The following is a 26949-nucleotide window of genomic DNA, read 5'->3' as shown; positions in this document are numbered from 1 at the left end:
TGATGAAAGAGAACCTTACATTAAGACAGACAAGCTCATGAATTTCTCCAAACTCTGCTATTTTGGGGTCTTTTCTTAAATGAAGATGATATTATTATATTACTAGCATGTGAAAGACATATAATATGTTTACATATGACCTAAGTGAACTTTTTAGATTATCATATGCCAGTGTTTTTGTAGACCCCCCAGAGAGACAGAGGCAACAGAAGGTCAATAAAGCAAACACAGAGACACATGCAACACAGACACCTGAATATATTCACACAACATTGAGACAGTGTCTAGTCTGAAAACGTTCACACATGAAGTGTTAGATTTGTGTTAAACAGAGAAATATGAGGAATGACTTCACAGTGAATTATTCCCAATTATACCACAGCCCTGTCAAATCTGATTGGTCAGAAAGTGTTGATTAATTTTTTATAACAGTAGCTTCGACAAAAGTGCCAGCTGCAAGGCTAATCACAGCTTTATATCTACATTATCCAGAGTGACTTACATCTCATTTATATAGCTGAGCAATTGAGGGATAAGGGCTTGCACAGGAGCCCAGTAGTGGCAGTTTGGCATTCAAACTCACAACCTTCTGCCCAGTAGTCCAACACTTTGACCCTTGAGCTACCACATCCCCATGTTACATCAGTGATTCAATGATTATATTGATCTAATATTTCTATAGTAATAACTCATTGTCAGGATCTTGTATGATTCACAAAAACTGAATGATTAATATGATTAAAAGCATTCATTTAACAAAGAAATCTACAGATCTTGGTATAGTTAAGGACAGTTATTGAACATAAACTTAGCCTCCAGTCCCAACTTTGTAAATGTCAGTATGTGTTAGTATTTTTCTATTACAGGAAAGCCTTCAGGAATGAATGTTTTTTATTTATTTATTTATTTATTTATTTATTTTTTGCGGTTACCTGTAGCAACTTGAGAAGCTATGTTTGCTTATCTCATTAAGAAAATGGCAGGAATCCCATGAGGAATAGGCTGTTTATAGCTGTTTCTTGAACAGTCCTCACTATTAAATGTAACTTTAAATGGATATAGGGATATATGGGATGTGTCATTCTTTAATAAACACACATTGACAACTGCTGTGGTTTAAGAGGAATAAAACACATAGGGGTGTGCTGTTATTAGAAAACAATCAATTCCATCATTGATTCTTTGCCTATAAGAGCACAGCCTGTCATGTTTTATTCCTTCGCATTATTTTGATTTTATATAAATAGTTGAGGTATTGTTAACAGATCTCAAAATTTTGTTTTTAAAATACTGTTTATTTCAAGCAGAAGCTGATTTTAAAATATATTATTAGCATGTTCATGAAACAACTGGCTTCATGCTCCACTAAAATGGAGCTGATGGTACTTTTTATATACTCACATTTGGTAGAGGTAGCCACTGAGTTGTTTGGTTTTCATGCTTTGTGTTATTGTAAAAGTTTATTGTCATGCTTCTGCTGGCATGCGGTGCAGCATAGCCTCCAGAGTACAGCATGCCGAAGTTTACTGTGTTGTGCTTAAGGACAGCGCTCTGATTGGAGGGAAACAACCACATGACATGAATGAATGGGTGTGCCACATAGAAAGTCAAAGGCTGCTGCTGAGGTGGAGGGAGGGTTACACTCGACTGCACCACACACACTGCGTAGCTGCAACAGAGTTGAGAAGCTTGACCAACAGAAAACGGTACAGAACATCATTACTGCCAACACAACAAACACAAACACACATTTATATAAAACTAACGGTACCAACAGTGTGTGACTCAGATTAGTGGATAACTAATGGATAACAGCATATACTAGTAGACTGCTCACAGGAATAGAGAAGTTTACTTAGTTTACTCCTATGTTGAACTTCACAACGCTGTGTGTATTATCTATTGTTTTTTTCCCCTGCCCAAGAGGTACTTATGCAAACAACATAATAGTTTTTTGGTTGACGGCACATCAGTAACCTATTAATACTTTTCCATCAGACATTAAGGCTTGGCCTTACACATTAAACACATCTAACATGTCTTTTCTATTTCAAACAAAAAATGTACCCATATAACTACGGTGAATTTGGAATTCCACACAAGCCAACCCAGGATATGGGCAGAATTAAAAAATTAATTTACACAATCATCCTGATAATCGTTTCTGTTTAGAATAGCACAAAAGTCATTAGTAACCATGAATAGTTTTTCTTATTTTCATTTTTCTCTTCTTGGTTTCTGTTTTAGTTTCAAATGGCTTCTTATTCACTGAATAAGGTAATCCTAAATAGGGTATATTATAATGATGCTATACATGAACACTTACTGATACACCAACACCGAAGATATCTGTCTAGTTGTTTTGGATATTTGTTGTATTTTACCATCTTGTGTTAGTAAGAGTATTAGCAAACATGGCAGTATTTGGGTCATACACCACCATAACACCAAACTTTTGGCAAGGTTCACTTTTTTGAGGATTCACAGATAAAAATATCCTGTTTTATTATTTCTTCAGGTTTTTTTTTTTGACTAGTTATACCTGTTTCGATACCTCACCAGTTGTCAGCTTCCATACAACTTTATAAATCCAGCATATGCATTTCAGCATGTTACAAATAGTTTTGGTAATGATTTATTAACAATACATGCTGGTGGAAAAGATCGATGTAACAACTTTGAGTGAACATGACAACCATTTTGAAAACAAATCGCTGGTTAGATATCACAAAATATTCATTATATTATTGCACTTACATTGTGCTTCGATTTCAGCATTGATTTTAAAAGTACAATGTATATATATATAATTTTTAAGACCAAATTATAATTGGCACCTGTGTCAGAGATTTACATTAATTAGTAGTAAGATTTACTTACCCGGTCTAGCCGTTTTGCCTCTATGTGCCTTAGGAGCTGTTGTCTCCAGTCCACTGGCATTTTGGAGGTCATGTCCTCTGGTTTCTGTGGAACAGGCCTCATCTTCATGTCTGCATCAGGGATCTTCTCAGTGCATGTTATCATATTATAATCTGTAGGCAATTTCTCTAGCAGGGCAGCCATGGTGGGGCGTGCAGACACTGGTCGAGCTTGCGATGCCCCATAAGTCTCTGTACTGTAACTCCGCGCAGACAGTGGGCGACGCTGTGTCAGACTTTTTGTAGGGTTTCCCATTATAGGCTTTTTAGGTTCTTGATAAGATGAATATTCGTCTTCATACCTACCATTCCTCTTGTGGAACTGGGAATCAGACATATTGGCCAAGCTATTCTGTGCATCCATCATTGCTTTAAGCTGTTGGGGTCTGTTGTAATGGTCTGCCATTTGGTGCTCCTGCGCTTCTGCTACCCTGCGGAACAGGGCCATCTCTGTAGAACTTACCAGGGAATCTGCCCTCCGTAGGAAACCTGGACGGGATCGTTGAGGCTGGGCAGGAAACTGTTGAGGAAGTGCATCATCAGTGACAGGTGGCTGAGAAAAGAACATTTGATCCATTGGTTGATAGCCCCGGTAGCCTCGTGGGCTAATAAGTTCCTTTGGCAGTGTCTTGCCTGGTTGATTCACATATTCAGGGGTGTTCGGAAATGGTGGAGGAACCCGCCGTTCTGCTTTCATCACATCCATGGCTCCTTGAGGGTTAAAACTTTGGTCAAACTGATAAACCTTTTTTGGGATAGCAGGTTTCTGCTGCTGCAAAGATTTATTTGTGCCGTAGCTGTCAAGGTCATCATCCAGCATGGGAGCAGACTGGCTCCTGGACATGCTCTGTTCAAGATGTCCTGGGAGGTCAGCTCTGTCCACACTACCCTGATTCTCTATGCTAGAGCTGTAGGTATCCATGGGAATACTGTACACCTTGTATGATCCGATATCAATTTCATCTATGCTTTGAGACTTCTTAAATTTTGACTTTACCTCCTTCATCATTGGTGAAATTCTCTCAGAGCTCTTGCTTATGACCATAGTGTTGCCCTTATTTGGTTCATTACGACCCTGAACATGTGCAAAGACATTAGGCTGACCTTGCCCTGTCCCTGAGTCTCTGGAATCCAGGAATCCCCAGGCTCCCGAAGAGGGGAAAGTACCAGGTAGTTCACCCATCTCCTGCTCAAAGTCTTTTCGGTCAGGGTTGGGGCTGTTTGCTGGGGTAATTTCCAGTTTGGAGGGGAATGCTGTACGATCTTCAAATGGGCTGGGAGTCCTTGTCCAGTTCTGCCAGGGGTTTGGGGCCGGAGGCACTTCAGCATTAGGAGTTGTACGGAAAGAGTGTGGTGTCTGCTCCAGCTCTAATGGGACCCCCATGATGCGATCCTGTCGCATGAGAGGCCGTCGGCTATGCGCTGTTGAGGCACTACGAGGCTTTGTGCCTAGCATGGGGTTCCCACTACTGCTGCCTTGAGTCTCAACTGGTGTCTCCTCTGCTACGAACCCTGTATTGTCATAGTGGGGGGCATCATTCCAGCTGTCGAATGTGTCACTGAGTGGACGTCTCTCACCCCGCTGCTGCAGGGTACTGGAGGGTGGCGTCTCTCTGTGGCTGAGCAGAGGCTTTGTCTCTATGGGCTTTGGGAAAGACTGAGCAAGTCTGAACAGAAAAACAAAAACAAAAGAAAAACGTAGAAATGGGACATAGAATGGGTCAAAAATCTCTTTCTAGATGACATGATAAATTACATTTTATATGTTCATTCTTTTCCGTACTTTAAATGATATTACAGATGTCATTAATTCTTTTTGAATTATATTCAAAAATTTAAATCCTTTTCTATCCCAGTGTTATGTAGTTATCTTGAATGTGTCCTCAGAGTGACATTTCATTTTAACATTATCAAAGGTTTTTTGGTTTTATTTAATATGCAATTTTACACCTAATCTGATTAAACTACATTTCTATAAAAATCATCTGGAGAAGACTGATTATTTTAAGATATATGATTACCCTATTCACCCACATTGCCTTAATCTAAAGGTATGTAGGTTAAAACGGTTCTTGTTCTTGGATTCTTGTTAAATGAAAGATGACCTCAAATGTTATAAAAGTGATACCGTAATTTGTTATGTTGGCATGTTAGTAGGCCACCACAGAATAACATAACATCTAATAGCTAACTAATGTATGATTTGTCATTTCACTGAACTGCACATGTGTGCCCTCAGATGCAGAACGCTAGCAGGCATGAAACGTGTTGATTGGCGCCAACCTGTTAGTCCAGTGGGTCTGTGATGGACCCTCTTTGGCAGCACTCTGCATGGAGCTCACATTACCAGGAGGGTTGGAGGACCCAGAAGAACCCTGTGATGGGGAGTAGTCTGAGTAGGTGGCTGATGATCCACTGTTATTCAAGCAGTGCATTTTGTCTGGGTCTGAGTCATCGATGGATTCTGAATGGGAGGAGATTCATATCAGTATTGTACACTTCATGTTCATAGCAGCACTCTCTTTCTCTGTTGAATATAACACATGTACTCTAGTAGGACCATGAGGAGGATATAAAGTAGAATAATGGTCTCTGTCTCTAATTGGAATTGCAACAATCCTCCTATAAAGCACCTGACCGTAGCAAATCTCACCATTTCACCCAGCATCTAATTATCCTACAACGTTCACCTCAACTTTACACTTTACACAATACACAGACATTGCAGAAATGGGAATATATATATATATATTTCAAAATATTAAGATATAAAAGACGTGATATCTATACTAAAATCTACACTGGTACCACAACAAAGGCTGAGAGATAAAAAAATACATTACACATGTCTAGATGTTTTAGTCTTGGGTCCACTCTGGCATACCTTTTTTATCTTTTCCCAGCAAGACAACCTTCGGCTTGTACATAGCGGGTTCAACTAGAGTCGGCCTCATGTCGGAAATCCTGATATCATTTGGTGAACCTCCCATAGAGTCCTAGGGAAATAAATGTCAGACTTCTAACCTAGACCATTATAGATAAATCAGAGTGCTAAAGTATGTATGTATGTATGTATGTATGTATGTATGTATGTATGTATGTATGTATGCATGTGTGTATGTCTGTATGCATGTATATTATGATTTTTCTGCTGTTATGGTTAAGTAAAACAAATAAATAAATTAATTAAAACTACAACTGTAGAATTACAGCACTAAAAACACATCTAAAATAATTTCTAGCTACCTTTGTATTTATTAAATATTTTTATACCACAACACTATCAGGTTTAAATCTGGTCGGTGAGGTATTGATTACAATTATTAGTTTGAGCTGTAATTCCAACACATTCCAGCACATTAACTATTGTAACAACTAATTCACTGAGGATTGTATGGAAGTGATAAATTGCTAAATACTTTATTAGGCAAATAAAAACATATAACTGTTGATATGATGAAGCTTTCTGAAAGGAGCAATGTATTTAAACTCGTAGAAAAAAGTCTCTAACGTCAGCACATTCTGTACGTTTTCAGTCAAAGAATTTCTGGTTTCTCAATAACATTCTCAGTTGTGTTTTTTCATTAATTTGAATTGTGGGAGAAAAAATGATCAACTGTAGCAAGAACTGACTTGTGTCACAGACAATGCATATATTGCATGCCACATTAAAGCATACCGTTTTTCATTAATAAATTAAAAAAATACTGTAATTGTTTGCAATCACTAAGATATAAGAGGAATAAAACACGTTGGGACATGCTTTTATAGGACAATAAGTAAGGATGCTGCATCACACCAAATTGCAATAGAATATTTGCCAGTAACAGCATATCCCATTATGGTTCATTCCTTAGAATATGCTGTTTTATATATTGTTTTTTATACTGTTTTATTCTCATGGCAATGTTGTCCTTTTTATATGACAGAAAAACCATTCAGAACAAGCCTCATAAATGGCTGCTAGAGGGATGTAGCCTTTATGCTTCTTTTGCATAGGATTTTTTTTAGTGTTTTAACTACAAATCTACTGGAAATTTTGATTGTATTTGTATGAGAAGATCAAAAACAAACCCTGATTAGACCTCATTCAAAGTATACAGCTAGAGTTATATGAATAAAAAAATAAATAAATTATTTATTCAATAAATTATGTTCTATAACATATCCAACATTTATACTTACTGAAATGTGATCCATTTTTCAGATGCTATAATGATCTGCAGCAAAACATTATATAATAAAGCTATAAAGCATGAGTTCAACTGATGCTTAGTTCATCCTCACTCATCTTAAAAAAAGATAAACAGCACTGGAAAGACCATGAAGGGAACAAAAGCATCAAATGTCAGAATGACAGAGGCCCTGACTTCAATCATTCTGTGAATTTATCTGTTAAAGCATATTTAAGCAGCAGATTGATGAATACTAAAGATAAGTATTAATACATCACATGTTACAAAACCTCAGAACAATGATGTGATAAGAACGACTTCCCAAAGGCTTTCATTAAACTGCAGCTTAACAAAGACGTAAATCTCAAGTCAAAACGTTTGCTAAGGACGATTTATCATTCACTTTAATGATTCAGTGACTCACATTCCTCTGTCACAGTCACACTTCTAAAGCAGGGTGTCTGAGCCTGAACATTTTTGCATGTTTAATTTATAAACTGCTTTTCTCTGTCACAGGTATGCAATACTGCTGGAGCTGATTGGCCTGTGCACTCAACTCACATTTTCATCAACCTGCTGCAGTACACTGAATGCACAGAACAAACAGCTGCAGAGCAGAGCAGAGCAAACACCATCTGATCACCTCCTACCGTCCTTAACATCTCTCTGTTCTCTCTCTCATCTTGTTTCAGATCATCGCGTCTCATTTCTTTTCCTTATTCTCAGCCTTGGGTTGTCCTGTCCCAGCATTCCATACAATATCTCTAAAACCTCGTAAGCCTGATTTATGTTTCCTTTTGAACAGTCTTTCTGATGCCTTCAGCAAGTTGGAAGAAGGCAGTATGGAAAAGGCACTACCAATCAAATCTAAACTGGCCCATAATGACCTGTGAAGTGTGGCAGAAACATAGTAGGTGTAAGCACTGACCCTGACTCACACACTCTTTGGTTATAAGTTGAATTTTTAAATGGAATTATTAGCAAAATAAGGTCTTGACTTCTTAAAGGATTGTGTGTAAAAACCTGGTAATAGCATATATAACTGCACAAACTGATTTACCCATAGGTTCTAAGCAGGACTGCACTTTTCAAATGAACAATTCCATCCTGACTTGCATGTTTCATTTGCGGCATTTGGCAGACACCCTTATCCATTTATCTCATTTACATAGCTTAGCAATTGAGGGTCAAGGGCCTTGCTGAGGGGCCCAGAAAAGGCAGCTTGGTGGCCAAGGAATTCAAACTCACGACCTTCCGATCAGTAATCCAACACCTTAACCACTAAGATAATTTCCATAATTTGGAAATTAATAATGTGGTACTTATTTATAAAAGTGTAAAATGCAAATGCATGAAATTCAGGAATAATGTTTTTATGTGCAAATTAATATGATCTTTTGAAAACAAAACAGAAGCATTATTTCATCAAAGATTCTCAAAAGGGTGTCTGAGTGAGTATCTCAGTATAATGAAAGGTAGCTTCACGTCATGACTTTATATTATGGTTTCTTTGTTACCACACCTTCTCACATTCAGTAACAACAGCAATCAAAGAGCTTGTGAAAATGTTTTCTGAAATCCTAGAATAAGAATAATAAGATGTCCATTAATTTTTTACTGACCACAGCTCCACCTTCTTGTTTTCTTATTGGCTTACAAGACCAAAGCTCATTATTCACAGCTCAAAGTTCACCTGGATCATGCAACTGCTACCAGAAGCAAATGTATCTTTCCTGCTCCATGTTCTTTCCATTTTGTTTAAAAGAAGAGGAGTCTCATTTCTGCTGGTTGAAGTTTATTTGTATTTGTTCTGACCACTGCTTTATCTAAAAAAGCAAAAAAAAAAAAATGTATTTTTTATGTTTCCTCTATCGTTGTAGCAAGGGCTCAAAAATGCTGCAGTCAATCCATAGATGCTGGAAGCTCTGTAATTTCTTTATATATTGGAATCTTAATCCATAAACGTGTAGTAATGCAAATGTTAGACACTGTGTAGATCACAGGAAAAATTAAACCATGTAGTCTATTAATACTTCTTTCGATTATTTATTTCTCATGGAGTCAATGTTTTTGTTTTTGCAACTTGCAGCTACCTTTTAAATGACCTGGGCATTCAAGTCTAAATCATAATAGCAATAAGAGGTGAGTCATTAAAGTGATCCCCATTAAACATGTCAGCAAAATTCCAAAGCTTTAAATCACACCATAGTTATCAGGTAAAACTACAACACAGTGTCAACACTTGATATGGAACATGCTATGTGATTCCATACTACATTCTTCAACAGAAATTTAACATCTCTATATTTCTTTTCTTCCTGTTTACTATCCTTAACAGAGCTGAGATCCTCTGTTCTGAATGCTCATTGCTTCCCTAAGTTTATTTTGAATGCTTTTCAGAAGCAATTCGGATGAAACATAAACCAAGCTTTAGTGACTGTGGCCACATTAACATATTAATGAGAAAATCAATAGCAAACAAAACTCCATAAACAGAATTCAATGCTCATGCCATTCTATCACACTGGTGGTTGGAACGGCAGCAAATGAATTTCACCTCTTACACAATATAACTCGCTCAAAGCTTTTGATGTAGATAGATTTCCTCTGAAAACAATGCATACATTTTTTTCTCCTTTTTTTCTTCCTATTCTTCTCTCCTCATAGAGAGTCAGCTTCTGGTCAATATATCACATTTTTATATCATTTTTATATCACTCCACCAGTAAATTGTCTGCTGTCTGGTCTCTCAGCCACTTACTATGAGGCAGAAACAGGAAGAGGAAGTAAGGGCCAGGCTTGTATTCTCTGGCAGTTGCGGCTTGGGAACGATGCGGTGTAAAGAAATCTAAGCAAAACAAACATACATACACACACATACATACAAACAACACACAAAATGGTGGATTTTCTATGGAGGTCTAGAAAGAAAAGAATGTGTAAGAAGCATGGGGTCATGACCTCAGTCCTCTTAGCATCCCATAATGTGGAGCATTATGCAGTTTGACCGCAGGGTCTCTGAGACTGTGGGTGGTAGCACTGTAAGTTGTAATGGACACAACGCACGGATGTGTTTAACTCTACACACATAGTGTAGCTAATGCAAAAAAGCACTGAAAAGCCTGCCGTTAATGAATGCACATGAATTGCTGTGTTCACACACTTCCCTGCCTTGATGATGTGCAGAAGCCTGTTGTAATTTTTACTGATTTGGTTTAAAATAAAACCACCAAAAAGAACACTGCTGTTTCATTGCTAAAGCTTAATTTCAGTTTCAGACAGTGCTTTTTGGGTCCCTGCTGAGATCATAGCAGCAATTTTACCCCCATAACAACAGTATACTATATGTTAGGGGTGCTAATTTAATTATACACGAACAATGTTGCTGTAAACAGAGCAACAACTGGGTTTTTAAGTCTTCGCTACTGTTTCGAGAAACTAGAGCCTGAATATAAGAGAAATGCACCTCTACATATGACCATACTTTAAAGGTAGGGTCTCCGATGTTTGAGAAATGCTTCAGAAAACTGAGTCGGGACGACAACCTAAACAAAAATCAAAACAAACGTGTAGCCAATGACCAGAAAGGGGCGTGTCAATATTGGCAGAGAGAGTGTTCAGTGCGCATGTGTGACATTAGCAGAAAGCGGTTTTAACATTGACATGGAGGATAAAAACAAAGAAAGAAAGCGAAGAAAGGCTTACGATAAGGCAAGAAGTAGGACCGTGTTAATATAGGATCAGCTTTCCAGCGCTGGAGAGAACTGAAGGAGCGGGAAGTTGGCCGAATATTCACAGATTCGAGTTTCCCAAGTCAATAACTCCTGAGCTAAACGCTATTACTACACAAATAACACCTCTTTTCTATTTTAATAATGTAAAGAGGCTGCTACAACCACGTTTTGCTAGTAACAGCGTTTAGCTCAGGAGTTATTGACTCAGGAAACTCGAATCTGTGAATATGCAGCCAACTTTACTTAAGACTCCGCGGCGCTTATTTCCTTCTCGATAGGTGAGTAACGTTGGTTTTGCTTTGTTTCACAGAACTAATATATGCCGTCCTTTGCATGATTATGCTTGTGTGTCACTTTTGCTTGTTTGTTTATCTGCAATCGTATTGTTCTTCCCTTCAGCTATGATAAAGACACATTTCTTTCCATTAGTTGCCTGGGTTATGTATGTATGTGTGGGCGGAGCTATCAATACAGGGGTGGGACCCATTTGGGTTAGGGGCGTGTTTGTTTTGGTGATTTTATATGTCAACATTGGCTTTCAAACTTTGGAGACCCTACCTTTAATGTAACTCTCAATGCAACCTGGGGATCCTCTGATTGTACTGTTTTTGATCCCAGTTTTAGATGTATAATTCATACAAAGCTATTGTTGTAGTAAATAGCTCTGTCAAGGTCTCTGAGTGATTTAAGAATAGTTTATTAAAAGGCTCATACATGATTTCAAAAACTCGGGCAAAATTTTATGCTGTACTGTATGAACATTAACACAAAATGTCTGTAATGCTTTTTGTCAAACTGGGAACATTTTAATAACATTGCAATGTCCAAAACTATGTTCTATTAACTTAGATAGGACACTACTCATGGACGTGTGGTCTATTGTAAAAAAAAAAATCCCTAGACCTCTCCTCAAGGCTTCCACTCAGTCTTTTCTTATCATCCGATTTATCTTTAGATTTCTCATCAGACTCCTCCTCAGACTTCTCTTTAAAATCCTCTTCAAACCTTACCACCGACTACTCCTTGGACTTCTCTTCAAAATTCCCAAAGATATGAGCGGCAGATTCATGTGTTTCATTTTTTTTTAGCTTGGTTACTTGGTTTCGTCTTTGATATGTGTGTATAGTGAGATGGATAACAATGTTTATGTTTATCAACTGGAATTATGTTAAAACCATTGTAATGGTGCATATAAAATCATTTAGTTCGGTCATGAATCTTGATATGGTGGTGTTCTATGTAATGTTTCTGATTGTTTTTCTATGTGATATTGATTAGGATACTTTTTCTAACACAGTGCATTATGTCAGAAATTTTGAAAACTAAATAAATACTTTCTAGAGCATTTTCTCTTGGGTAATATTGTATACTCTTACATCAGCACCAGTAGTCTGGGGAGGCAAAAGCCAGTGCAGCATCCTCTAGACAAAAGTTTCCAAAGCTTCAACACACTTAATGTTTAACACTAGCAACCGGCTCACATAAACCTCACTTACAATATACGCTTACAATAACATGGTAGACTAAAAGCTGAATCCTAGCAACAGGAATTGTAGCACCGCTAAGCTTTTAATGGTTGCCAATCAGCAGTCTCACAGTGTACTTGACATTTTGGACTGACCTTTTTCACTGTTTGTTCAATGATCTCAGCTGCAGTATGAGCAACAGTCTAAGGAGTATCAAAGGATCAAAAATGTGGATGTGCTTCTCAGCCTGACCTGCAGGGCCACCTTTCCTTACCCAATACACAATTTAGCTTCAACACAACTTATTTAAATATAGCAAATACAACCTCAGTAGTCATGTTTCCAAAATTCAAACATGAGCTCTAATCAATGTAAAGCAAATAGTTTTTCTTGCAAGCGTTATACAGGCTTTCGGTCTGTGATTCTGAATCCTTTGCTCGGCACATGGAGGGAGGGTGCTAATGAATTTATTATTCTCATGACTCAAACAAAGCAGCAGTTCTGGCCTGGCCATCAGCAGGTGGCAGGCTTTGAGAGATGAAACGTTCCCATTGATTTCTGTTACTTCCTCCCTACAGTTCATACTCCAATGTATCAACGTTTTATGAACACCTCCAGATACCGTGTTGTGCATGCCAACATTATAGCACAATGTCAATATATTTGTGAGATTATAGTCAGAGAACAAACAAGTATTCCCATGCTTATATTGTTTTCATGATAACATGTATGTATTATAATCCCTTGGTAACTGGTAACAGCGAGTTAAATCTTGAACAGGAACTTGAAACCATAGACTTGAAAATGCAGATGCCACAAAAACATGAAAATAGTTTTTGTATTACATATATGCTTTGAGATGAGTTCAGTTGCTAAGACTAAGTTCAATTCAATTAGTTTTTATTGGTTTTGTGCTTTAAAAAAATGGTCTGCAGATTTAGATCACTAATGAGCAAACAAGAGGATACAGTAAAAGGAAAATCTCACCTGGGTGGCACCAGAGCTTAAACTGAGTTCACAGATTAGACATTTTTATAAACCTGTTACCTGATCCTTATCCTAGCTTATATTTATACACATAATTATGTGATTGATTTGTAATTGTTGTTAAGTATTGATAAGTTTATGATTTATGTTTTTATTAAGTTCATCATAATGCAACTTACTTACTGTAAAACCATTTATGTCTCGTCGGCTTTGACTATACTATTTCATTTTATGACAGGTATATTATAAATATATGTTTATATAATTGCATGTCAAACATATACTGTAAGTTCTGATTTAATCTCATTTAACCATGCAATTGATATTACTTACTACCAACAGTTTATGTCCAAGTCTTCTGCTTACTTACAGTAAGTGGATAATCTCACCTGGATATAATAAACCTGTCCCTTAGCACTGCTGCTGTAATTATAAAGAATGCCCAGTAATTATCCCAGTAACCATTCATAATACAGACATACTAAACATCTTTAAACACACTACCCCTTTTTGTACTCTTCTTCACCTGTGTACTGCAATGATCACTATTTATACTATTTTGTTCTACAAGATGTCAATATGTTCCATTAAGAGACTGGTACCTCACAAGGTATTTTCTTCATGTGGTCTCTGGGAGATTTTCCTCAACATTGTTACCTCTGCAAGCTCATTATGGATCATTGAAATCAGTTGATAACAAACCAAGTTTCACTTGATTTTATGAAATCAATTCAGCATCTCTCCACATCACTCATTTTAACTGATTCTAGACCTTTCCTATGCACTAATGTATTAGAATCAAACAGTCTAATGTGGCAAATTTTTTTTTAGATCTATGGTTTAGACAGCCAGATTTGCATTCCTGAAAAAATACATTTTTCTTGCATAATTGACAGTTTTATATTTTTTTTTATTTTTTTTTTATATTTATTTACACTTTGTATATTTACAAAGCCACTGTCAGAAGTGTACTATTAAAAGACAGGATTCATTGTAAAGATGAATTTCTTTGATTTCTTTGCAAAAAGCAAAATTTCTTTGATTTCTTTGCAAAAGGCAAAAGCAAAGAAAAACAGCTGTACCTCAGAGCTCTCATTTAGATCCTCCTTGTCCTTACGCTTTGGGATGTCGATTGCAGAGTTCATCATGACATTTTGCTCTGGCAGAGAAGGTTTGGAGAATTCTTTAATCTCCCTCTCAGTCACCTGCCAATACACATCAACTAATTAGCAATAATAAAATCATGAAAGTAACAAATAATTGGTGTAAATCCTCATATTTAAAATAGTCTACTGTTTTATTGTTACCACTAACCGAGATACTGTTTACCAAATTTATGTTACCTCCTTGGGTGCAATTTGCCACTTGGGCTCGTATGCGTCTGTGCTGTGGAGCTCCATGTTGTTGCTTGAGGAACATTTCTCTGTGCTAAGAGGGTGAGTGGTTTTCCCCACCATGTTTTGCACAGACTTCACCATGTTCTTCAGGTCCTCCGGGTAAGGGGTGGGATATCGTTTCAAATTAATCTCAACCTATAGAGAGGATGAGTGAGAATGAGGAAGAAAATAAGGTTTAAAAACAAAAGGATTGGTTCTTTGAATAATGATTGCTTTCTATACAGATTCTGAAAAATTATTGGATTGAAATTAACATTCCACATAATTCAAATTTTCCACTAGGAAAAAAAAATTGTTTAACTAATCCACTACTTATGTTAGTAAAACCTACCAAATAAGTTTATAAAATAGATTTTGAATAATATAAAATATAATATTTTATTCCTAAATTACGCTAAATTATTTACACCCCTAAAGAAATTGTAATCTAGCAGAGATTGCTGTTGGCCATAGCCTATTTATTTTGGGTTAATAATACACACATAGTCAAAAGTATGAGTATTATCCATCATCCATTTCCCCAACCATGAGAAAAACAAAAGTTTTTAGCACAAAACAGATACTCTGGATGGTTGTCATTCAATACATAAGCAATTATAAGTAACAATAAATTAGAAGCAATGCCATAAAAAAGGAAAATTCACAAGAATTGGACGTACAAGCTCACAATTGTTGAAGACAAAGATTCCAAAAATTCGCCTTTAGAATAGCACAGTTTAGTTAATAAATCAGCTTGTATACTCTACAATATCAAGTTGAAAACGTTGTAAGAATCAAACATTTCCTAACAGCTTCTTACAAAATGGAGCAGCTCCAGCAAGTGTCATTAGAACTATGAACGGTGTCAGCCAAAACATTTCCATCTGGGGGCTCTGAAAAACTCTCTCATAGATGTTGTTCCACTCCTTGACCCCTACCATAATGCCTAGTGCCTCCTCATGAAGTTGAGTAGCAAGGATGACATTGAGGCATACCTGTAAACTTTCAAAAGGATAGGAAATAATGTGAGCAAAGGGAGCACAACCTCTTAAAACACTGCTGGTGCCATATGTGCAAGGTGGAAGCAATCATTGTGGACCCAGACCGGAGACTCTGGCCCATGCCCACAAGCAGGAAGGCCTTATATAGGCAGGGAGGCTAAATATACTGGAGAATCTGCACAAAAGATTCCTCTGTCCTCATGAATGCAGAGGTCTGGTCCAATTTGTTGTAAAACTTGGGTAAGTCAGTGCCAGTGGTGTCTGTGTTAGCTGTAACCCCCACAGATCCTATCGAGCATAGCTTGGTACAACAAGAGAATGATCTTCATTCGTTAGAGCACCAAGGACTGATGATGTCGGTGGTCCAGTTTGAAGAAGTGTTCTCTGCCACATGAGGATTGTAATGACTTATGGAGGCTCAACCAGGAGCTATCAAAGCTGTTGCAGCAGTGGGTTATTACAGCTTGTCTCAACCTTGTTAGACATTACAAGAAGAGACTTTCACCAGTAAAGTCTTCACCAGTGAATTAATTAAAAATCTGTTTAAATACAGTATAGCGGCCAAATTTGATGTGAAAATGCTGGGTGCCAAAAATTTGGGGGTGTGGTTTGCACTGTAACTCTTACTATATATATATATATATATATATATATATATATATATATATATATATATATATATATATATATATATATATATGTATATATGTATATAACAGAAATATTTGATTAACTCTTATGAGTGTATCTGCACTGAGAAGTCTAGGAAACCTTGACTTTTGCAGAGTTGTCCTCCTCCTCTTTCTTGTCCTCAAAGTCAAATGCAACAGTCATCCTCTGCTGCCTCTGTTCCTCCCAGAGAGCAGGGTTAAAGCTGTCGGTGTCTGACTGGTAATCTGCAGACACATCATGTTCAAAGTGAGTTCTCCATACACAAACACCATGTAACTCAAAATCAAGAATAATGTGGAAATATTAGATATGCCATTGGGAAATATTAGATATGTCATTGGGACAGAACTTTTCTTTACCTTCATCATGTCGTGGTTGCTGGGGAAACATATAGTTCGTAAGCACCCTCTGTTTGGTTTCAGGATGAGCCTCTGTTTGCAGGGGAATAAGGGCTTTGGACTGCACAGGATCAATGAAAAAATAAACATTAAATTAAAGTCTGGCATAAGCCCCCAACCATTTAAATATTAAAATATTCTTACGGTGCATGGCTAAAATGCATCAAAAAAACCCTGTTCTTCCATGTTTGAGTGTAATCACATTGTGCCAACCATTTCGCAAACATGAGTGAAGAAAAGTGATGCATGGAATTGTAGAACTCACCCAGAGATCAGAACACAAATCTGTGTTTATGAGCCCAAAATCCCATAACGATGCCAAATGATTCAAATCGTAATGTCATAAAGTACCTTATGTCACATTTGTCACATAGTAAAAGCTGAAAATAAATGAAAACAAGCACCTGATTGTCAGATAGCCAGAGTGCAGCCAAATCTTTCAGTTTAGTGAAAGTGTAGGGAAGATTCTTCAACCTAGCAAAAAGAGAATTTAGAGTTCGAAAGATATGTTATATACATAACTGTTGTTTCAAAACTCATTCATTGGAACTTCATTCATTCTGTACATAATCTAAGACTAATAGTACTTTGCTACTTAGCAATGAAAAATGTATAGTCATTGATATAGGTAAACTTTTTAATAAGGGATTTGGGTTGTGAGATATTTCAAAATTTATAAGTGTGTTTTAACATGTGCTTCTTTTTTCTTCTTTCATTTTGTCATTAACTTAGTAGATGGGCTGGTTTGAGTATTTCACAAACTACTGGTATTTGCAGTTTCTAGTATTCTAGAGTTTATATATACATAATGGTATATAAAACAAAAAACATTCAGTGAGTGACAATTCTGTGGTTGGAAAGGCCTTGTTGACATGAGAGGTCAGAGGAAAATTGCCAGATTGGTTCAAGCTAAGTCTGCACAAAACCTCAACCCAGGTGGTGGATGTGGTACAAAACCAGAAGACCACATCAGGCTCCACTGCTTTCTGCCAAGAACAAGAATCTGAGGCTATCATGGGCACAGACTAGTCATCCAAATGGGGAGATAAAACTAATAAATAATAAAATCTAGTTTGGTTGAATCTGTGACTATTCTGTCCTTGCTAGTGTACTGCGCTGCTTCTAGTCTGACAGATAACTAAAGGGCTATCTGTCAAAGGGTTGTCTGTCCTACAATAAACACCCGGAAACATCTCTTGTTGTTTGCTGAAAAAAGGCCCTATGAAACTGTAATACAGAATTAAAGTGCATATTACAAACAGTCTACTTTTAAATACTTATAAGATACCTAAATAATATGGTTATAATAAAAAGCAATATATAAGTAACAGGAGTTTAACATTTGACATTTTCTAGCAGCAAAAATAGCTAACAATTAGCCTGATGCTAATATACTGAAAACCCGAAACTGTGCTAGCGCAATTAGCATTCATGCATTTTATGTTCATTACATGTTACAAACAAACTGCACATACTGAAGTATTTGAAGTAAGATATACATCTAAAAACACTTTGTACTTACAGACATTCTTTTGGAACTGAAAAGAAGGGTAACAGAAAGAAAACACAACAATGGCTCTCTCAACTAGTTTCTACAACTTTCTGTCGCAAAAACAAACTACGGTATGTATGAAGGAAAAAATCTCAAAACACTGATTAGTTCTCTGAAACCAGTACAGTGACCATGATAGCCTTAGAGTCATGTTCTTGTCAGACAGGAGTGGAACCTGATGTGGCCTTGTGTGGTTTGAAGTGACTGGTGACTGTATCTCAGCTTTGGATTTTCTTACAGAGACATGACTATTAGTGTAAACTGTGTAAATATCATATCAGATCAAATTCATTTAAATAAAAGAAGAGCAGTGGTGGTTACCTGTTGTCACTAAGATTGAGAACACGCAGCTTTGTCATCTGTCCAATTTCATCAGGTAGAAATTCCAGCTTATTGGAGCGCAAGGACATAACGGTGACATTTTTGCAGTTTCCAATCTGCAATAAAAGTAGATATAGGATATCTCAAAATGTGCAATTTTGTAAAACCGCTTGCCCTCATCTCTCTTTCATTCTTTTTCTGGCCCTCTAGTGTCTTCTCTCAAAATAGAAATGACAATGAAATCCTGTAATACCACCAGGATAATGGGGTTAGTAAGGGGCAGAGAGAGCGAGAGTGAGAGCGAGAGTGAGAGCGAGAGAGAGAGCGAGAGAGAGAGAGAGAGAGAGAGAGAGAGAGAGAGATACAGGACTGTGGTGGATGAAAACAAATGCAAATGTCCTTTACTTCAAAACTTTTCGAGAAAGAGAGAGAGGAAACAAAGCTAAAGCCACAGCTACCAGGCTCGTATCCAACAGTATGGAGACAGAACCTTCTGGAAAGGCTTTGATGGAAGAACTGGCATGAAAATCTGGACTTCTGGGGAACAGCCAAGCTCAGACTCAGGTAACACACAAACACACACACACACACACACAACATTCACCTGCTCTAATATGTCTCATTGTATTCATCATATGTAACAACCCTCAGTTGGAAAAGCTTCCTTTTACAAAGAAGCACTTTGTAAAAGGTTATTTAAAGATCTCTCATAACCACTTCTACATGACACTACATTGCTTAATCTTTAACCAAGAAGTAGGAAAGTTAATGAGGTGGTGTGGAATCATTTCATCCCAACTTAGCAATTAGTGTTTTATTCAAGTGTGCAATGACAGACTACAGTGAAGAGCTTAAGATAATGTAAACTCTTTCTCTCTCCTTCAACCTGAGACTTATTAACTACGGTATTTAATTTTAAAACAAAGAACTTTAAATATAATGGTCATTCCATGGTTTATATACATGACATGCATGTATATTTGAGCAAAACATGTTCATGTTATACATTGCTCTTTATGAGCACATGGAATAGAAAAGTAGCCAAAAAAGCTCTATTCTACTCACCTCTCTGGGCAATTCTGTCAGGAAGTTCTCATCAGCTGCAAAAGTCCGGAGGTTGTGCAGGTAGCCAATAGTTGGGGGCAAAGACTCCAGTTCATTACAGCTACAGTCAAACTCCTCTAAGAGCGATAAACTACAAAAACAAGCCAGAGAATACTGCTGTGTAATTACAATAACTTCACACTACAATGCTACAATAATCTCTAATCTCTAAGGTCTATAAATACACTCCATTAATACTTGTATTATATTACAGTAATTATAATCACAATTATTTGACCATACAGTGAATGTATGTGGCAAAAGATTGACGATTTTAAGCTGTATGTCAAAGAAGTACAAACAGCACATTAATTTAACCTCCTATATAAAAGCACAAATCTGTACTATACTAAAGTGCTTTAAATGCTGTATGACTCTAAGTGTAACTACATATTCCTTTCTTTAGCAAGACACTATATAAGTTTGTTCTAATATACAGACAAATTCAACCAAAACGAAATAATTTGATCACAAACTATTCAAAGTCTCATTTCATTATATTCGATTCTAGAATCACTTTTAACTCCTGTAATAAATTCACAGTACTCTATAATGAAGCATATGAAAGTGCTATGAAGAAACCACATACTGTTGATAATGTCTGCTAAAAAAAAGAGGCTTAGGGTCTAAAGGCCTGGATACACTTATCTGTGCGTACTCTGATGTAATAAAGTGTCAAACCTAAAAGACACATGCTGGGATATGTTGAACATGAATTATGGGAAACTGCCATAAAATGTGCAGCTCTCATAACAGAAAATAATACCAAATCTCGGTATATTTAATCATTTAAAGCTTATTATTATGTAGTGTACATATTATGTAGTGTACATATTATTATGTACAATTATAATTGTAGTGGTGTATCCAAGCCATGAGACACAGTGGTTAAATGATGACTTTGAGAATGACATGGTCAGTCTGAAATTCACCTTTAATACCTCTAGTTTTAGAAGGCCTTGTCAGTTTTAGGGACAAACAATACTTTTTACAAGAGAATGAATACTTTTAGTCTTGTAATATGATAAATGTGTCTTCAGTGAAACTTTTCGGTAACACTGACACCTTTGAAATATAAGTTGGCTTGAAAAGGCCAAATGGAGGTCCTCAGAATACATTAGTTATTCCCCCTTTACTGCATTTTATTTGTAATTTTTATATAGCTATTATTTTTACAATGTGGTCCATATTCAGAGATTGTGAGCTAAGATGTGCTCTCAGTACGGAGTAATCATTTACACCTGAACTTCTATTACAAAAAAACCTAGTAGGAAAGTGCAAGAGTACATCTAAAACCTAGATCTAAAAAAAATTCCATCTAAAACCTAGTAGCTTACTACACATAAAACATATTAAGATTGTTATACCGATGACTGACAGGTTCAAGGAACCAACAACAAGGGGATTAGCAAGGTGTTTGGCCACCACAAGCTCCCAAACAGCTTCAAGACTCCTTGACATATAATCTACAAGTCTCTGAAACTTTACTAGATGGTTGAGCATCACTCTTCTAAAAACAGTGAGGTGTTCCTTCAGTTACTGTTTTGATGATGGAAAGCAACATCCAACATGCCAGTCCAAAATCTACTACAGATGTTCGGTTGGGTTGTGATCTATGGACTGTGAAGCCAATATATATAACGAATATATTCTTTATTAATAATAATATATATTTTTTTTAAATAATTTTTAGAAACATTTCATAGGTAAAGGTGATCATTTAAAAGAACTTTGTATTAAATTGCAGTGATGTTTTCTTCTAAATTCTTCTAAAACAACAACAACAACAACAACAATAATAATAATAATAATAATAATAATAATAATAATAATAATAATAATAATAATGCAGAAGCAGGCAGAATTAAGAAAAGCATGCTCATATTTTAATGTGTTGTGCTGTTTTTACACTTACATAGAAGGTTACAACTGTGAATTATTAAGACATTATTCGGTTACAGGTAAAATCTTTGTTTTACATTAGTACTTCTCCCTGTGAACTCTAAACTCTGAATATGGCCTCATATAAATAAATGCATAAAATCCTATGTGCATAAAATGCATAAAATCCATTTTTAATAGCCAAAACAAGCTGTTATAGCTGTCCGTTCACTTCAGCATGCTCTACTAATTCACTAAAACATTCAGCTTCGTAATTTCCTTCAAGTGCAGTTTAGCTTTTATAGCCCTACTGAAAAACTCACAATCATATGTTATTCATTCCTACAGCTTTCTATCATCTTTAACTGCATAGTATATGCCATCTCTCATACATCTGCAGTCATACCAGAATTCCCAAACTTTGTTTCATCTGCAGGTATCTTTATACACTTGGTCTTTTCAAGCAAACTTAAAGTACTTAATCCTGTTTACTGTATTATACCCTAATCCGCCACAGAGTTTACTGAGCCAAATGCTTTGCATTCCAAAATCAATTTACCTAGATACAAAATGAATGAAATAATACACTGCATTTAAACTATGTTCATGGAACATTTAAACATGGTTACCCAAGGAAACCATTTCTCTCCATTTGTTAACAGCTGCAATTAGACAAGGGTTTTTTTTCCTTCTTAGGGTCAATGTATATTTATCTTGATAAACAGAGTCATTAGCATGGCATTTGTACAGCAGCCTGTCCCAGCTGGCCTTCCATATGCAAGGCTTTCACTGAGGCACTACTAGCCACATATGCAGGAGATGCAAACTTGTGCCCTTGCCTAAATAAACATGCTGTGGCGGACGTGTGGGGAATACGGACGCTTTGCTGGTCTACTTACCCTAATTTGGCGCGTGGACTGAGATGCCCATTTTAGATGCATGTTTGATAAACACAGCACACAGAACCGACCAATGACAAACCAAGAAGAAAAGTGCATGGAGAGCATTATGCCAGGAATGGAGACAGTTATGATGAATGGGGACGGCAAACCTGCTAAGGGACTTGAGCTCTGAGAGAACTAAATCAAGCCCTGAATTTCTTATCTGGCTTTCACGTACAGTTCATAGCTCAAAAAACTTAACTTTAGAAGTCTTTTATTCTTATTTCTAATTATTCTACTAAAGTACTGCATATTAAAATTGCATGAAAGATCTTGATGTATTAAAATGGTTTCTTAAAAGCCTGTACTAATAAAACAGAATTAGACAGTGTTTAAACGTAAGAGAGTGTAGTGCTGTGGCAAAAACGTTGCTTAATGGACGTTTAATCAAATTAATTAAAATAAAAATATTAACAACAAAACATCTTTCTAATTTAATTTGACAAACACAGAGAGTGTGACTTAATGCTTAATTTAAATCTCCTGATAGTTCATGTCCGGACACAGAACACCATTCTCAGTCAACATGCTGCCAATCAGTATTTTCTCACAGCGAGGCTAGAAGGTTTAGCATTGTAAAGGTGACAGACAACTAAGCTGCACATTCACAATCAATCAGCACAGCTCTAATGTTGAACATTGTTCCTGTCTAAATATCTCAGCAATATACAATCTAAACTAAGGAAAGGGTAATTAATGCCTTAAAGAACACAAACAAATCATCATAAAACAAGTCTGTTTTAAAAGGGCATAACCCAAAAATACAGCAGCTGGGAGATGGGCAGGGATTTGGATCTGAGAGGTGTATAAAGTAAAGGTGTATGTGGTCACTTCCTGTCTCAATCTGATGACACTTCTGATGGCCTGGAATGAGTGTGTGCGGCAACTCACCTTCCGATGGTGTTAGGCAGTGAGGTGAGCTGGTTGTCATCAACTTTTAATGTTGTTAACTTTTTCAACATTCCTATGAAAGCAGAAAAAAATCTATTTACTTTATTAGTAATCAAACATTCTAAACAAACATACTCACAGATTTGTAGAGCACAGGAATTATAGGATTATACTTACAGGAATGCTACAGGCATAGACTCAGACATGGATTATTTTTGGAAAGGTGCTCAGGTATATTGAAATGCATCCAGGTACGGGTCCCACTAGATAAAGCTGCTAATATATTCTCTCTACCTTATAATGCTTAAATTAATGTATATTGCGCCTAGTAGATTAGTCGTAAACTAATGGGATGCCTATTTTCACTTTCTGTACCTCTTATCCTGTGCAGAGTTGCAGGGAGCTTGGAGCCTATCCCAGAGGAACCAGGGCACAACCCACCATAGGGAACAATTGTACACAGACACTATGGACAATTTAGAGATTCCAATCAGCCTACAGTGCATGTCTTTGCACGTGGGGAGGATACCGGAGTACCTGGAGGACTTCCCCCCAAAGCACAAGCAGAACATGCAAACGCTAGGCAGAGTCAGGATTCAAACCCTCAACCCCGGTGGTGTGAAGCAAACTGCTAACCACCAAGCCACCATTGTCACCAACCACTCTGAGTTTTATGGTACACATAATGTTTATACTTTTCCACACAATAATGGCACTGCACATGATGATATCCAACCATGAGTATCAAAGAGGACTTCAGATTAAAGTCATATTGCTTATTAAACAACATGAACCAAGCTACTGAAATGTATTAACAGAACAGTTACAGACAATGTGGTCAAATGTAGTTGAAAGTCCAAAAGAAAAGTTAATTCCTTTTCTCACATTTACCTTTACAGCATATAGCAGATACCCTTATTCTGACCTATACTAAAGGAGCATTATGCCAGCTATACCGGATTTCTTTTGATCATATGGACCACTCTCTCTTTTTCTCTCTCTCGTTCTCAATGAAATAAATTGCTCTTTCCCTCTCACTCCCTATTAGTTAAATGCTGTGCCCTCCTCATTATTGGTAGCTAAAACAATTACTGACAAATTAGCAGTTTTGCTTTTCTGAGTAGTTTTTACTCATACATGTGTTTTTATAATTTCACTCTGTATCAATTTTAAGAAGTCTGTATGATTTTAGTGTCGATCCATATGATAGAAAGGCAGCGACTGGAACTTGACTCTGATCTCTATTTAGCATGCTAGTTTAATCTTAATCTATCTACTTCTAAAACATATAGTAGGCTTGAACATTCATGTGTCCAATAATTGAATGGAACACTATAGGTTTAATGATTTTCCCTCCTTATTCTCTTCTAATTTGGTCAACTGCCAATTCCTACCCACCAGGCCTGCTCTCTATTATACGACAGCTATCAAACAGAAAGAGTGAAGGTTAACACACTCAGAGGAAAGCATCTGCCCTCTTCCTCATTCATGAGCGCAAAGATGCCCCCACTGTCTTATGACAGTGTGATTTTCAGAGGGAAGAATAAGTATGCCATCCCTCCCACCCAGAGAGCATAAAGAACTCTACATTTTAAGAAAGCTGTAGCAGTTAATACATAATAAGTACATCATAAAAACAACAGCTAGCAAATCAAGAAAAAATCGGGTCATACCCAAAATATGTGTAATAATTTAGAGCCCAAGGACAAGGCTGCTGGTGGTTTATGTTGTGTATGTTGTGTATAGAAGAGATGTGTTTTACTGTAATGTTGTGTATTGTGTATAGAAGTGATGTGAAATTGTCTTTTTTTATTTGGTTTGAAAATTAAAGCGTCCTCACCTATCGTTTCGGGCAACTGCTGCAGCATGTTAGATGAGAGCAGGAGGTCCTCGAGAGACTCACACCCAGAGATGTCGGCGTCAAGACTCTCAATCCTGTTCTTGGCCAAGTCAAGATAGCGCAACTGCCTCAGTTTACCTATAGACTATAATGAAAGACAAACAGAGTTGTCTGGTTTGATTTAAACACTTTGCTCCATGTTTGGCAGTTTTTAAAAATTATATTAATTATTCTATTATTGTGTGTAGAGTGTATAACTGCTGTGTGATTTTGCTATGACTGTTATGTATTGTGTGCCTGCTGTCCTCTGTGTGACTTTTCTGCTGTTTGTGACTGTATTGTTCTGTTTTTGATTGTCCTCATGTGTGGCTGTGTTCTATATGGCTGTGCTATATGTGACTGTGCTGTTAGTACCTGCTGTACTGTGTGTGAATGTGTTGTGTTGTTTGTGACTGATGTGCTGTGTGACTGTGCAGTTTGTGACAAATGTGATGTTTGTGACTACACTGTTTTGTGACTGTGCTGTTTGTGACTGCTGTGCTGTGTGAATGTGTTGTGTTGTTTGTGACTGCTGTGCTGTGTGACTGTGCAGTTTGTGACAAATGTACTGTGTGTGAATGTGCTGTTTGTGACTACACTGTTTTGTGACTGTGCTGTTTGTGACCTCTGTGCTGTGTGACTGTGTTGTGCTGTTTGTGACTGCTGTGCTGTGTGACTGTGCTATTTGTGACCAATGTACTGTGTTTGAATGTGCTGTTTGTGACTACACTGTTTTGTGACTGTGCTGTTTGTGATCTCTGTGCTGTGTGACTGTGTTGTGCTGTTTGTGACCTCTGTGCTGTGTGACTGTGTTGTGCTGTTTGTGACTGCTGTGCTGTGTGACTGTGCTATTTGTGACCAATGTACTGTGTTTGAATGTGCTGTTTGTGACTACACTGTTTGTGACTGTGCTGTTTGTGACTGGTTATTTGCGACTGTCCTGCTTGTGACTTTTGTGCTGTGTGTGATTGTGCATCGTGGTGTGAGTGACTGAACTGTGCCATTTGTGAGTGTGTTGTGTGTTACTGTGCTATTCTGTGTATGACTGTGCTGTGACTGTGAGTTGTGTGACTGTGATGTGAATGGCTGTTTTGTGTTTACCCCTGGTATTGTCTGTAATGAATTGTTGTCCAGCCACAGCTCTTTTAGGTTGTGAATCTGCTCCAGAACTTCTGGCTGAAACACCAAGAGTTCATTAACACTGTAGATTATATCATTCATTCATTCATTCATTCATTCATTCATTTTCTACCGCTTATCCGAACTACCTCGGGTCACGGGGAGCCTGTGCCTATCTCAGGCGCCTAGATTATATCATGATACAAAAAAAAATGCATGACAACCAATAACATAGTGTTCTAATTAATTATTATAATTCCTATTCTGAACACTGCCAGTTGCCATCTGGTGCTGGGGACAGGGAAACTGCACTTGGCTGTGATGCCAGGGGAAAGGAGGGACAATAATGGGCATTCAATCCCTCATAATGCCATGTGGTGTGTGCTCACTCTCCAAGCTTACTGAGCCACTGAGCCACATGGCAGCAAGAGAGTGCACAGCCTTCACTCTGCAAGGGAACTATCATGTCGTATGGAAAAAGACCTTCAGGGGCTGGCATTTGGAGGAAGCTCAAATCACGTGAACAGCAAATAA

At 37.2% G+C, this 26949-nt stretch overlaps 2 protein-coding genes across 11 annotated transcripts in view; one reads left to right on the top strand and one right to left on the bottom strand.

Annotated features, from left to right (window-relative positions):
- Nucleotides 1-26949, bottom strand: part of lrrc7 (leucine rich repeat containing 7) — a 133531-nt gene that overhangs the window by 8771 nt on the left and 97811 nt on the right. For 5 of the 10 annotated variants that reach the window (XM_060867650.1, XM_060867652.1, XM_060867651.1 and 2 more), the window contains 16 exons: nt 26398-26472; nt 25258-25402; nt 23418-23490; nt 22485-22502; nt 19666-19795; nt 18601-18716; nt 17132-17201; nt 16689-16788; nt 16429-16553; nt 14624-14812; nt 14363-14485; nt 9855-9941; nt 5803-5914; nt 5202-5382; nt 2881-4585; nt 1402-1551 (listed from right to left, as the gene is read on the bottom strand). In XM_060867650.1, coding sequence (XP_060723633.1) covers nt 1402-1551; nt 2881-4585; nt 5202-5382; nt 5803-5914; nt 9855-9941; nt 14363-14485; nt 14624-14812; nt 16429-16553; nt 16689-16788; nt 17132-17201; nt 18601-18716; nt 19666-19795; nt 22485-22502; nt 23418-23490; nt 25258-25402; nt 26398-26472 — 3399 coding nt within the window. Of the gene's footprint in view, nt 1-1401; nt 1552-2880; nt 4586-5201; nt 5383-5802; nt 5915-9854; nt 9942-14362; nt 14486-14623; nt 14813-16428; nt 16554-16688; nt 16789-17131; nt 17202-18600; nt 18717-19665; nt 19796-22484; nt 22503-23417; nt 23491-25257; nt 25403-26397; nt 26473-26949 lie in introns of those variants that run through there. The other 5 variants (XM_060867655.1, XM_060867654.1, XM_060867649.1 and 2 more) reach the window with 5 other exon arrangements.
- shroom2a (shroom family member 2a) overlaps nt 2456-26949 on the top strand; it is a 172857-nt gene continuing 148363 nt past the window's right edge. Inside the window, exon 1 of the mRNA XM_060867645.1 lies at nt 2456-2459. The gene's annotated coding sequence lies outside the window, so the exon portion shown is untranslated. The remainder of the gene's footprint in view (nt 2460-26949) is intronic.

Source organism: Tachysurus vachellii, chromosome 4 (genome assembly GCF_030014155.1).
Source record: "Tachysurus vachellii isolate PV-2020 chromosome 4, HZAU_Pvac_v1, whole genome shotgun sequence".
Taxonomy (NCBI): domain Eukaryota; kingdom Metazoa; phylum Chordata; class Actinopteri; order Siluriformes; family Bagridae; genus Tachysurus; species Tachysurus vachellii.
The sequence above is the reverse complement of the archived record's forward strand: the minus strand, read 5'-3'. Positions and strand labels throughout refer to the sequence as shown.